Consider the following 14,549-nt stretch of genomic DNA (forward strand, 5'->3'; position numbering starts at 1 on the left):
TATGCTACATAAAGACATTTTCATTAGGTGTGTCATGTTCAAAAGAAACGGACTTGTGTGGTTACTACTCTAAAATGTTGGACTACAAAATTTAAACAAATAGACATAATCCCTTTTTTTCATGAATATACTAATTTCAAAACTAAAATAAAAAACAAACAAAAAAAAAAAAAGGGCAATACTTTGATCTTGGTATGATTGTTGGTGCCAGACATGGTGGTTCCAGCATCTCCGAAATCAGCTGCTCTCCTGGGATTTTCAGGCACAAGACTTACAGAGAATGACGCAATAAGAAAGAAAAAAAAAAACATCCAGTGACCAGCAGTTCTATGTGGGAAAAATACATTGTTAATGAGGCCAGAGCAGAATGGGCAGACTCGTTCAAGCTAACAGAAAGCCCAAAAATGTTAAAATAACAGCTGTTTACAACAGTGGTGTGCAAAGGACACATCGGAACACACAATGTGTTGAAAACTGAAGCAGATGGGCAACAGCAGCAGAAGACCATGCTGGATTCAACCCGTCTGCTAAGAACATGGAGATGATACTACATGATCACCAAAACTGGATCACTGAAGATTGGAGAAATGTAGCCTCGGCTAACGAATCTTGATTTCTGATGCAACATGCAGATTGTTCTGAATTCTGTGTAGACAGCATGAATCCATGGATCTTTCCTGCCTTGTGTCAGGCTGGAGGCAGTGGTGTAATGGTGTGGGGAATTTCTTGGTACAGATTAGGCCCCTTAATACCAATTGAGCATCATTCGAATGCCACAACATACCTAAGCATTGTTGCTGACCGTGTGTATCCTTTTATGGCTACGGTCTACCCTTTTTCTAATGGATACATGCAGAAGGATAATGCCATGTCACAAAACATGCATAATCATTACTTGTGTTGCACCATCAGAAATGGACAGTCAGCAAGGATGGTGCTAAGTCGTCATTATTTTAACGCCAGTAGGCCACACAGGAGGCCAGTTCATTGATGTACAAGAATGATACTGTTTCAGCAGAATCTCAGGTGGACTCACTAAGCAACTGAGGCAAGTTCACCCCGATGGCATCTCACCAGTGACTGACCATATAATCTCTGCATCACTCCACTTGTAGTGATTGATTGCAACCTGACTTTGCAGCATTTTGTTGAGGAAGATCTGGGACCTCACTGTCCTGTGGGATCACCATAACATGACAATTCCAGAAGGACAATACACATGCTTATGCTATCCATGTAAACCGATTTCATGTAAAATGTGAATGCATGCCATAGATAGTTCATATCAAATTTTCAATCATCAATCAAACATCAATCAAATTTTAAAATTAGTTAATCAAATTGTATTTATATAGCGCATTTTACAAAGATCACAACAGGCTTCACAACATAGCCTGGCCTAAACGCCCACAAAGCAAGCAAAGCAATCTGCCAAGATGGCATGCAGAAAGAAACCTTGGGATAAACAGTATACGGGGCCCATCCTCCTTCTTGCCAGCTCAGGGTGTGAAGCCATTGTGAAGTGACATATTTTCAGAAAGGTCTTTAAATATTAAAATACCCTTTGTTGACACAAAACAGTCTGGGCCAATTGAACGTGTACAATAAAACTGAAAGAATGTCAACAGACACCAGAATGTGATCTGTCCACCAGTCTGGATAGACACGCTTGTTTATAGTCACTGCAGGCCAATTCTGTGAAGAAGAACAGCTAAAGGCAGTCTGGTAATTGTTACTCTTGCTACATGTTTACCAAGACAGATCAAAAGAGGTCTCAGTTTTGGTATTTCAACACCGATGGATACAGAGCAAGTGGAAAGTGGGCTGGTATTAACTACAATGAGTTCAATGCCATTTCGCATTCCCAATAAAGCTTTTACACGACTGCCACCTTGTATTACTTGTTCATTACCTGCTCTTTGCCATCAGCTCTTTTGTATAACTGTTAACATTATGTCATTTATGTGGTATTAAATTATTAAATTCTTACCTCTGCTGCTGCTGGGAAATATATTACTTCATGGAGAGCTTCATTGTAATGTACCACTACCTTAGCACTAGTCCAATACAACATAGCACTGAAAGCAAGTTTTCTTCCTGAGATTTGTGAGTACAAGCTGTATTACATGATCTACAACATCTGTAATGGTTAGCTGCATCAACCAAACGGGCAGTCTTCTAAGAGTAACATATATGGCATAACAGTACACTCAAACACAAGAGTGCATTGTTATGCCATGTTATGCACTGTTCAAATAAATGATACTGCTAAAAGATGCAGCTTCTCCTACCCTCACAGAAATGGGTAAAAGGAACAAATAGCTTTTCAGACTTGATATTTGACACAAGCATGCGGCCAAGCCCTTAATCCACTTGTCCAGGGAAGATATGCTTGTTCATGTATCATGTTCATGTACCTGTGATTTTGTTTCATTACAGACAGTATACATTCAATGGCTTCGTTAAAAATAAATAAATAAATAAATACTATTACCATATACAGTATATATTTGGGATGCTCCAAAGGATTGGTTGCTGATACATATCGGCCGACGTTTGTGCTAAAGTACGGGATCGGTGATCTCTACTTCAGCCAATCCAAACTGCTGATACTATGACAGCACAATATGCAATGAAGGCAAACAATACCTACTCATCAAGATTACAAAATCTGTGTATTGCCGATCCACAATTTTAAATAATGTAGGTAAAATGTGCATAATTTTCCAATGTAAATAAAAATAACTTCATTACTTGCCCAATAGCCAAAATTAGGAAAACTGGCTATATCTGATGATATTGAGTAATTTGTGAATTACAACTGAGCATCTTACCAACAACTGAGCATCTTCTCTGGTGATGTGCTGTACAGGGCTGAACTGCAGCCGTCTTCAGCTTCTGCTTGTTTCTGGGGCTACATGCCTTAAGTTTTGTCTTCCCCATGTGAAACACATGTTCAGTTAGATTAAGATTTGGTGAATGACTTGGCCAGTAAAAAAAGGCTTTGAAAAACTCCTTTGTTGCTATAGCAGTATGTTTTGAATCACTGTCTTGCTATAGGATGAAGCGCCATCCAATGCGTCTGAAGGCCTAAAATACTGCACTACAGTTCAAAATTCATTATGCAGCTGCTATCAGCGATTACATCATCAATTAAGACAAGTACCTGTGGCAGCCATACAAGCCCAAACCATAACACCCCCACCACATTTCACAGATGAGAGGCCACACTTTGCTCTTCTCATCACTCTGTTACACGTGCATATTGGTTTCATCAATCCACAAAACCTTTTTCTAGAACTCTGCAGGTACTTTTAGGTACTTTTCTTCACTTCTCACCAGCAATGTAATAATTTCTTAATGATGCTCCAAACCCTAAGGTTTGTCCTGGCTCAGACTGCTTTTTTTAATGACTTATTGCCCAGCTTCATAATTCATTGTATACACCACCACAGAGGTCTTCGTAGGCTTACCAAGCTGAGAATGTAACAACATAACTATACACAGGAACAGTTGTGGCCTCTGGCTTCCAGACCACGGGACTGACCCTCTGCTGAGTCACATTCACCATTAACTCTTTTCTGGTCATTGGAGACGATATATCGCCCATAGGTATGAGTGTGTAAGTGAATGGTGCGTGTGCCCTGCAATAGATTGGCAGCCTGTCCAGGGTGTATTCCTGCCTCTCGCCCCAATGCACACTGGTAGTGGCTCCAGCACCCTCCGCAACCCTGCCCAGGATAAGCGGGTATATATAATGGATTGATGGATGGATGATATTGTGTTTTTAATAACACACATTTATCTATAACTGTAAATTCAAGAGAGTAATATCAGAATAGTTGTAAAATACATAGTGAACTTTCAATTACATTGAAATAATTATTTTAAATTATACAGTAAATGATACTGTTATGATATCTGTATCTTTATGAACTACTTCATATTGAAATCTATTTTTTCTCACAATTGCCCCCTATCAAGTATTCTAGTATTTGCAACACACACTATGTCTGTGTAATCACCACATTTGTCCACATAGATTTAAAATGTCATTAAAGGACAACTAGGCCAAACCACATTCCTGACTGAAAGATGTGTCCTCTGCAACACTCAATCAGTGCAGACACAAAGTAAGAAAAGCAACGAGTAAAACAGTCACCTTAGCACAGTTGGACAATACTAATGGACAATACTGATGCTACACTCACCAACAGTTTCACACTTTTCAAACTCAAAACAGTGTCATTTGTATTTAGTAATTGTTCCTTGACAGCATAAAGCTGTTAAAAGAATATTTTCTGGTCAACACACAGCACACGCTTTACTTAAAAAATAAAATAATGCTCTCAACCTTACGCATCAAAAAAAAGGCTACATGTCACATACATTCTCCTAATGAGGAATGATCTAAATGTGATGGACCGACTACCCAGTTCACCTAACATGAACCCAAAAAAGCACCAGTGAATACTAAGCCAATTCTAATAAATACACATCGTGATCATGCATTATGTACTGCATCTTTGCAGAGCTTTGAGCAGCACTTCTCACTGAGTGGGCAATGATTTTCAAATGAGAAATAAATTCAGTTGTAATTCAGTTGATGGTCATGTGAAATGTGAAAATTCCTTAGAGGCCAAATATATGGTAACCAATGTTATTTTACCCCCAAATGATACTCTATATTCTGTTCTTCTCTATTATTGAATTGTGCCTGTATCATCTGTTTTACTTTTACTGCCTCTTGATATATATTGAAAATTTTTAAATAGTTCCATTTCACTCTGATTTATTATCTCTCTTGATACTTATCTTAGATGGACTTTGAATTTGGATGGTTTTTTATTATTGAAAGTGGGTTTTACACAATCTCATCTTTGTGAATAAATGTTTTTACTGGACAGATGCATGGAATTAAGTTGAGATTCAGAAACTGAACCCTGGCGCAAATCCATGCCATAACTCCAGTCAAGAAGAGAAATCACAGGAAGAAGAGCTGCAGGCTTCCTGGAAGACTTTAAGGCTGCGTGGGTGGACGTTGTCTGTATTCAATTCATTTCTCTCCTGGTTTGTACAAGTTTATTGGCTTGTACTGCACCTCTCAAATTATTAAAATGTCAAAATCCTATTCCTAGAACCAAAAAAAAGCAGATATAAATATAAGACTATTGGCAGGCAGATCAGAAAAGATATCGCATGGGTCTGCAGTAGATAAAAGAAGCTTACTTGGAGAAAGGTATGTATACACAGCTTGGAAGCTTACAGAGAATGCTTAACAACTAAGAGCAGACAGAATATACCAATGTAAATTTATTGCACTGCACACTTATAAAGCACTTTATTCCATACAGCTGAATGCTTGCTTTACAGCTATTTTTTTTTACTGTTTGCTGGCACTATTGCAGGGCAGAATTTGCCAATATTATACATAATTGCTATTGCCAATTCTTTTAAAGTAATAAGCTCTTAAAGTTAAAACTTTTTTTCTGCCGTTAAGCAACACGGAGGGAGTTTTCCCACTTTTTCACTTTTAACAATGAATGTAATATAATGTCATGTAAGTGCTGAATTTGCTACTGTTGCTTTTTTTGCCCTCTCAAGTCCAAATAGTTGACTGGAAATAGATTAGCTAGCAAGGTGAATTTCATTTGGCTATGCATGCTGTTGCAGGCATTTTTCTTGCTGCTGGGAGCCAGCGAGTTGTTCACAACCCAATAGTGATTTTGGTATTTGCTCATAGTACTGGTAGTCACAATGTGAAAGTAATTGTGCAGTGACTGTGCTAGGCCATAGAATGCTGCGTCTTTGGAACACAGGACATTTCAAAACCTGCCTTTCACAATAATTAACTTTCTGGTAAAAATAACTATTTTTGCCTTAATATGCCAACTCGCAATAATAACACAACAAAGCTAAGTTACAGCTTGGTGGGGCGGCATGACCCATACCTATACAGCACAGACAGCATGGCACATTTCAGGACATAATGTTTTTCAGGCATAATGTTAGGGAGATTATTGAAGGATTTACAAGAGAAAGCTCATTATGAAGTAACTGAAGGCCGAACACAAATGATAACATTATTAAACCCAGGAGCTGTATTGCAAATATAGTCACAGTTAAAGGGGTTTGTAGGTACTCTGCTGTGTATCATGGCGAACAATACCCTTCACTGACAATGTTCACAGTTCAGCGCAACCTCTCATACCTTATTGCTTAGACTTTGAATGCGCCTACACTCCTGGTTAAAATGAGATGGAATGGCCACTTTGCATTATGTAAGATAGAATGAGGCTTATACAAATATTACAAAAATTACAAATATTGAGGTTTTTACAAATATCAAATCCCAAAAATATAATACAACACAGTATTCCTTTAATTATTATAATTTCTTAACCTTCATATTCATGACCATCATTGTGCAGGCAATAGTACCTGAATGGGTGATGTGTGCCCTATGCCCAGTGCTGGAGCAGGTAAAGGGAACTACACAAATTCAAGGTTTACTCTTATCTCATACCTACCAATCTAATCAAGGGAGAACCAAATGAGGTTCACCCTCCATTAATTTGTGGCCAGATGTACGTACATAAAACTACCAGCGCAAATTGGAGCCTGACGAAGCTATGTTGGCGCGTATGCAATCTGCGTGAAATTAACGTGTTATTTACAATGGCTACAGATAATTACGCAGTCAGCGAATGGGACTGCCTACTAATCACATTTCGCGTATGAGGCAGAGCTTTAAAGGCACAGATAAATGCAAGAGAGTTTAACATTGGAAGGAGCTTGACTATTTCCAGGATGGAATGGGAACATTGTGGGGGAGGTTCTAGGTTGTCTTTTATTTCTTCCAGTAGAATAATTAATACTATGAGTGTTTTTTTTTTTTTTTGTCACGGAAGTTATTGATTCCATGTTTTTTTGCCATTTCTTTGGGAGAAATTTTTTTGTACCCATTTTTATTACTTTCCATGATTCTTTAGGCAGTTTTGCATGGCACCTGTCAGTCTTAACACAGCCTACGGTCACTTGGTGCAATCAAATGTTTGACTGCCACTGTCAACAGTGTTGATGCGGAGCATTTCTATTAGCTACATAATGGTAATAATGGCCAGTGACAACATGCTCTCCATCAAATAAATAAGCTTTGCAATATAGGCTACAACATGTACCAAAACTATTTATTTATTTATTTTATTTTTTAACACCAGCTGAAATACCAGGTGCCATTGAAACAAACAAAAATAAGCTTTGGACCCTTGAGGAAAACTGCATATAGAACTGAATACCTGATATCATATAGAGAAATTATATACATTTAGCATGCTGAATAAATTGATTAAAATGTCTGTATACTTTGCTTTATAGATATATTGAATACACTTGGCCTCAAGATCTTTTTTTATCCAAGGCAAGCAAAAATAACCTATGGCTTTTTGTCCATTGAAATGGGAAATTCAGTCAGTACATTCAGACATGAAAATAAAGCTGGATAAATGAAATAATGAAGCAATGGGAAGCGAATTACCATATTAAAGTGTTATGCAATGATTATTATTTTAATGACACCAACTTATTAATTGTCAGTGCTCCTGGAAGTTTTAATCTTCAAGTGGATCAATGTAACATTTTTAGTATAAAGAATATACTTACTGCAACACAGTAGGAACCTTTTTAATGCTTAACGGTTGTTTTCTTCTCCATTGTTCAATGTTTAGTAAATATTTCAGTAAGTAAATGTAGCAGATGTGAGTAAATAACATAAAGGGTACTTAAATCCACAAACTGCTTGAAGAACACTAAATCCATAAATCAAAATTCAGTAAACAATTAAATTCCTTCCGCAAGGCGAATGTAAGACCAGTCATTAACACAGGTGCAGTGCACCAAAAAAGTAATTCAAGGAGAAGAAAAATAATGTTCCCAGCACACAGTTTAAACACGTGTAGTGATTTATTGCAGAAACAGTCTGCTTTTACCAACATGCTCATTGTCAGATGTATCATCATGTCCATTGCATTATCCACCTACACAACTGAAACATCACAAGTTACATGTAAATGTCACAATGCAATATAGCATTCATTGATAATTGGCCTGGCCTATACTGTAAATGGAAGAATCCTTGCTGAAAGTACCATAACAAAGGCGAAGAAGTCAACTCAATACAAACAGGTTCCATCAATAATTTCTGTTTGTATAATTGCCTAAATTATATATACGTAGAGCCAATGTTCACTCAATAAAGAGGTCTGATACAAGCTTTTCTGTTCTATTTCATAGAACACCAGTTGGTTTCCTGCAGCTGCCTAGTCGTCTCAACCAGCTCCTTCAATTCCCATGACCCTGCTATATCACCAGCAGATATCATTTCAGCACATGTCAAGAATGGCTAAGTGCACTTAGGCCTATTTGTTACATCCTTAGGGGGAATGAAGAGATAGAGGGAGAAGTGAAGCCGGCAGATGGGAAGAGTAAACAGGCTGGGTGTGTTGTTGGTGGTTCAGGGGGAGACAGTGAATTGCATCCTGTAATGTAACCACACCATTCTGCGATGATTGCCTACATTTCAGAGAAACTCCCACTCACTTCCTCCCTAAATCTCTCTGCAAAATCTAATTATTTGAGACACTGCAAGATTGCAAATACTTCCAATATGAAAAACGTCATTATTTCTCTAACATTTACTACCTAGAATAAGAGGCTCCTGCGTGGTCATCCAAAGAAAGCAGCAAAATGATGGGTTTTTTTTCACCCTCTCTGTTTCTCATGTTTATTGTTTGTTTCAAAATAAAGTATAGTTTGTTAAAACAATGTGCAAATTTTAAATTATAGGGCACATTACCCACATTGCTTGAATGAAAACATATGATAAGTACTGTTAATAGGGGTGTGTGTGTTGGGGGTGGGGGGGAGGCATAAACAAACAAAATCGGTATGGTCTGGGCCCTTACAAATTGACCAAGTAGCCCAATCCCTCCTGCCCCCCAGTGGTATGAACGATGCCACCCACAGAGTGGGGATAAAGCAAAGATTCAAAATGTATTTAAAAAATGGGCTACAAACATGCCCACATGAGGTGGACTTTGGCACCACGCAAACCACGCAATTGCTTGAGGCCCCAGAGCCTTGGGGGACTCCTGCTGGTTACAAGTGGTAGCCCATATATTAACAGAGTGGGGATAGCCGAACATTAAAACATTTCCAGCCTGCCACTTCTTTGCTGATTTTTTTGGTGAGCTGCTTCACTTGTGCTTGTCATTGGACACAACACAGTACCGGTAGGTTAAAAATAAGTATTTGCATGATTTGCCAAGTTCAGCTTCATTTTGGTTCTTCTAGCAAGCAATTTTTTTACAACAGAACAATGGCAAGAAAAATAGACACATGGCTTTAAATCTTTTGTTATTGCAAGGTTCTTATGCTGATCATCGTATTGATGTGGAGAGTTGTTTTAGAACTCATTTGTCTGTCTTATGAAACACATTTTTCACTTGTGCTTGCCTATGTATGTATATCATTAGTGCTGTGTGTGCATGTCATGTCAGTCACACTTGGCCACTGCAGAATGCAAAGCCACATTTGTTTCAATTTGGTAGGTCAAGTTGTTTTGTGCTTATTTCTGGGGAAGTTTTTGGTATGTACTACAACAGGATAATGAAAAACAAAGATGGGGATGGGGTTTGACATTATTTTCTTAGCCAAACTATTTCCAATGATGTTAGGCAGTGTTAACCATGTGCATGCACTCGTGTGTGGGAGACCCAGACAGTCTGATAGTAATGTAAATTCTTCTTTACTGGGGTTATCACTAGTGGGAATGATAAAAATGGTCTCAGACAAAATCAAATATTGATGTAGGCCCATAGAAGTCTACTGCTTCATCCCTGCATGTATACTTTCTTTCTCACATAGCTAACAGAGTAGCCAATGTCGCACAAAAGAAAAAAAAAACACAAATCCTATCTCAGAGGACTCTGTCTTCATTTGTTAAGAAAAAATGTGTTGGTCAGAAAAAAAGATAATATTTGCTTCCTTTAAAATGTAACTTATGGCATCCATGTTACAATATGTTTCATATTCATTTAATTAAGTTTATTTCTGATCATTAGACAGATCATCATTCATCATCTCAATTTCCCCAAATCGTAATGTAGCTTTGTGTGAAATGTAAATACGCAAGAAGTTGGCAAATTGTACACCCTCAAACCCAGCGGGACCTTGCATACACTAATGAAACGCCATGTATTAACCCTGAATATTTGTAAATATATCATTGAAAAATAACTACACAAACTATGTATTTGAGCAGGATGGCATTTTTCATTGTGTACTGTGGCCTCTAAAACGAACGGCTTTGTAAACACAGTGTCAGGAGGGGTTTTGAGGGCCCCAAAACTGAACTTTGATTGGGTCCCCAAAATTTATAAATCCACCACAGCACCTACAACAGACTGGTTTCTGGAAAACAACACCACTTATCCAAGCTCAGGGCAATAAATGGCAGTGAAACAAAAGGAGTCTTCGCATCTCCTGCTCACTTATCACGCGATAAACTACATCATACTTATGTAAAACTTATTTTATTTTTTTACATACTTTCTACAGTTATGATGTGTCATTTATATTTGCATGAACAAATAGTATCCCTTTTCAACTTTCAGAACAGTGCCTGAGATCACAAAATAAATAATTCATAGAAAAAATGTTTTAAATGTCCATATGTAATGTACTTATATTGCATTCATTTTCTATATATCCAGTATTTGAATCTTTATGGTTCTCATGGCCATGTAAATTTTTTTCGTAATCCAAAATGCCTCCGGTTAAGGGGGTTAAGATTTGCAAGAATATGCAAGTCAAAACAACCATTTCGATAATAACTCAAAGGATTTGAAAGGAAAATTCATCATTTACATTGATCAGTTTTTTCCATCACAGAGGACCAGTATTTTGATTTGATTATTTGGCAATAGCTCTCAGAATTGGTTGATATTAAGCTACAGGTGTAGAACTCAGAACGCGGATGGAGACTTTCATCAGGCAAAGACTTACAGCCAATGCCTCTTGTATCTTGCAGAAAAGATTATTATTTTTATTTTTTTGATGTAGTAACATTAATTATTCCAAGGAAGGCCCCAAATGTTTATAACCTTCATCAACAGGTACTGTACTTAAGGCCTGGTAGCCATCCCACAATACCTTGCATATACATTCTTGGAGGAAAATGGTTGCCAGCTGTCTCTTTTGTGTGCCTCTCAACTAATTTGCATCTGAGGAGGACTAATGACCTGCTGTATATCTTCAAGTTGCAGACAATGCTGGTGTTTCTGCTCACGTTTGTCAAGTGGGACAAAAGACACAAGAGCATACTCAAATGCTGGTGGAGTTCACTTAATGTGTTATTGCCCATTCTGTGTAAAATAATAATAATAATAATAATAATAATATGGATCATTATTTGGGATATAACACAGAACCTAGTTCAGCCTATATTTAAGAGCTTGATCAGGTAGATTGTGCTGCCATCCTTCATACAATTCAAACAACAATAAAATGATCTTTCCCAATCCATTCCATTATTGGTTGACTTGACAAAAAATGACACTGTTTTCTAAAAATGACACAAGATTATTTCACTGTTTAGCACTATAACTACTGTATTTCATTGAAAGCTGTGTTAAAATATATATTATATATATTTTCTTTTAAAAATGGCCTGTAATGTATGAATACATTTTATTTAAGAAAAAAATGCTTAAAGAAACTCATCCCAACTAATCTGGCTGCACTCCGTGAAATAATGCTTCTATGAATAAAATCATCCAAGATGGTAGTTATTCTTGCAACCAGGTTTCACTGCATGACATGTGATTGTACTTTTTTCATTGTAATGCATTTATTCAGTTATTGCCTCAGTCTTAAGGGAGAGGAAATTGGTCGCAAATAGTATAAGCTGAAGCCAGCTCTTCTTTTGTCCCATTTTCTGTAATCGTATTAGTTGATGAAAAATGCTGACTGTAGGGCTGCAAACAGATAATTATATTGAATTGCTCTTTCACTGTGGAAAACTTATACAAAAATGTCTTCATTACTCTAAATGTTCTTCTACATATTGCTGTGCAGGCATGATCTGAAAAACTGCTCCTTAAATAATGAACCAACATTCCATCTCCACAAATATAATTGTGATTAATCTCAATGTCTTCTATAGTACAGAAATATATAACACAAATATCATGTAAAATGTATTATTTCTAAGACAATTTGAAAGGTAATAATCATACTATATGAAATTAACCATTTTTGTTTACTTATTTTATTTGCATTCACATAAAATAGCAGTATAATTAAGAACCAATGAATATCCGTGATGATTGAGTATGAACAGATCACATCCAAGAATGTAATGCATCTAACCATATCGCTTACATGAATACTGCTAGAGAATTTATGACTATGGTATATACACATTCTGTCAGAATTTGTTTTGTGTTCATACTTGTCATATATTCTTCACAAAGGCAGTCCCCCCCCCCAGTGATCTGCTGGTCTAAAAGGATGTGTATCTGCGAACAAGCCGTTGCTACATGCTGTTAACAAGAAGAAATGACTCCAGAGGACCAAGCACCATCAACACTGGTACAAGAAAGATTGGGAAAAAGATACACATCCTTTTAGACCAGCGGACTGTAGTCGCCGTTTCACTGTAGTCAGCGGAACTGGTTTCTCTCTAGTTGCAATGAGTTCTTCCTGTAGTTGTGGTGCAGTTTTACAATCGTTTCTTTGGCTAGACACCACAGGATTTTGTATTCTGCCACTGATAGTATCCTTCATCTACTTGGTCTTATCCTGTTAACATTACTGCCCAGCAGCTGAACCCTTCGGAGTGTATACTGAACACTAAACCTGGAAATCTTAAGCTTATTTGCAATTTCTGGAATAATCTTGCTATGATATGTTTACTTGGCTCCAAACATCTAAGCCTAACTCCTTCTTCTTATTTGTCATATTTCTTGAAACTTTAGTGCCTACTTTATACTTACACTGCAGGTCAATGGTGTTAGGCTACCTGTGGTTTTAAAAAAGGAAGGTAGATAAGTTGTCAGTCAATTAAACTACCTCCATCTTCCTCCCACCCCTCCCCCTCACATTTTGCAAAGTGATTAGATAATATTTAGTTTAATTGTAATTATTCTCCAAAAGAGGCTATTTTGAGGAAAGTCAAATTTAAGATTGTTTTTAAGTAAAACCCATCTTTTTGTGTTATAGTAGGTAGAAATTGAAAAAAAGTACTTGTAATTCAGTAAATTAATATTGCTAACTTAAAGTAATAATCTCGAAGATTTTCATTAAAATAAATGTCTGTTAAGTCACTATCTATCGCCGAATTAGGTAACACAATGGTGATTGAGCCTATTATTATATTAAAAATAATAATAATAATATAAATTATTATAACTTATGATTAAAGAACTGGGTGTCTGTGGCGACATTCCCAGGAAAAAACCACAAGCGGCGCATAGTTAGTGGCGCGTTTTCGATCACCCATCACTGGTTGGTCCGCCAGAGAGGGTAGGCGGAGCTAACACAACAGGCTCGCTCTTCAGCGGCGTACTGTAGCTAGCACTACAATAATAGAGAAGGGGGGGTGGGGGGGGGGGGGGGGTGGTGGTGGTTATGGGACCCTAAAAAGTTTTTTGTGCAACACGAGAGGTCATATTGTTTGTTGATGTAGATTTTGTATTACATTTGATGACAATGTAACGTTACTAAATTACATAGCTATTTGCACAGCTAACGCTAGCTACCGGACCATGTCAATAAAGGCATCGTTAGTTTAGACAACGTTGCGCACAGTATCCATCTCTCATATCAGGTAACATTGCGTTAGCTAGCTAGCTAATGTAATTAACACAATCTAATGTCAGCTAACAATTATAAAAAACGCTAGCTAACGCTACCGACCGGTACCGACCTCGCAAACCGTTTCTCGATTGCAATGTTACCTTGCTGCAACGTTGCAGTGTAGCTAACTAAAGGCCAGTTCAGATCAATGATTCGCAATGAGACTGGATGCAACTTGCAAAATTCCAAGACGTCTGATTGTAAACGTTCTAAAACTGCACTTGGCGATTTGACAAGGTGGGTCTTTTGAGACCCCAGGGCAGGCAATGGCTCTGCTACTAACCAGTTCACACCGCTGCAGTTTTATCTGCAACATTCTAAAACCGTTTTGTCTCGTTGCGAATCATTTATCTGAACTGGCCTTAACGTTACCGTTATTTACATTGCCATCAAGTTCATCAATATAGGTATTATAATGATCGAAGTAAAGCCGGGGTATACGTGGAGCAGAGCCGGGTCTGATTTCTGTGTAAAGATGTCAAGCTGGAGAAAACTAAATAAAAGAATACGGCAGTATGGATTAGCGTTGTTATTATTTTATTGCGCTTCCTCGTATGTTCCTTCAGCCTTGATGCCCTTTTTTGATGAAATCTCCTTTGTTTTTGTTTTATTCTTCTTGTTCTTCTTGTTGC

General features: G+C 37.4%; 1 protein-coding gene across 28 annotated transcripts in view; it reads right to left on the reverse strand.

Annotated features, from left to right (window-relative positions):
• LOC135248276 (RNA binding protein fox-1 homolog 1) overlaps positions 1 to 14,549 on the reverse strand; it is a 648,052-nt gene that overhangs the window by 234,548 nt on the left and 398,955 nt on the right. For 2 of the 28 annotated variants that reach the window (XM_064322722.1, XM_064322723.1), the window contains exon 3: positions 183 to 270. The exons of the other annotated variants lie outside the window; for them this stretch is intronic. In XM_064322722.1, coding sequence (XP_064178792.1) covers positions 183 to 215 — 33 coding nt within the window. In that variant the 5' untranslated portion in view covers positions 216 to 270. The remainder of the gene's footprint in view (positions 1 to 182; positions 271 to 14,549) is intronic. 28 annotated transcript variants of the gene reach the window in all.

The sequence above is a fragment of the Anguilla rostrata genome, chromosome 2 (assembly GCF_018555375.3).
Source record: "Anguilla rostrata isolate EN2019 chromosome 2, ASM1855537v3, whole genome shotgun sequence".
Taxonomy (NCBI): Eukaryota; Metazoa; Chordata; class Actinopteri; order Anguilliformes; family Anguillidae; genus Anguilla; species Anguilla rostrata.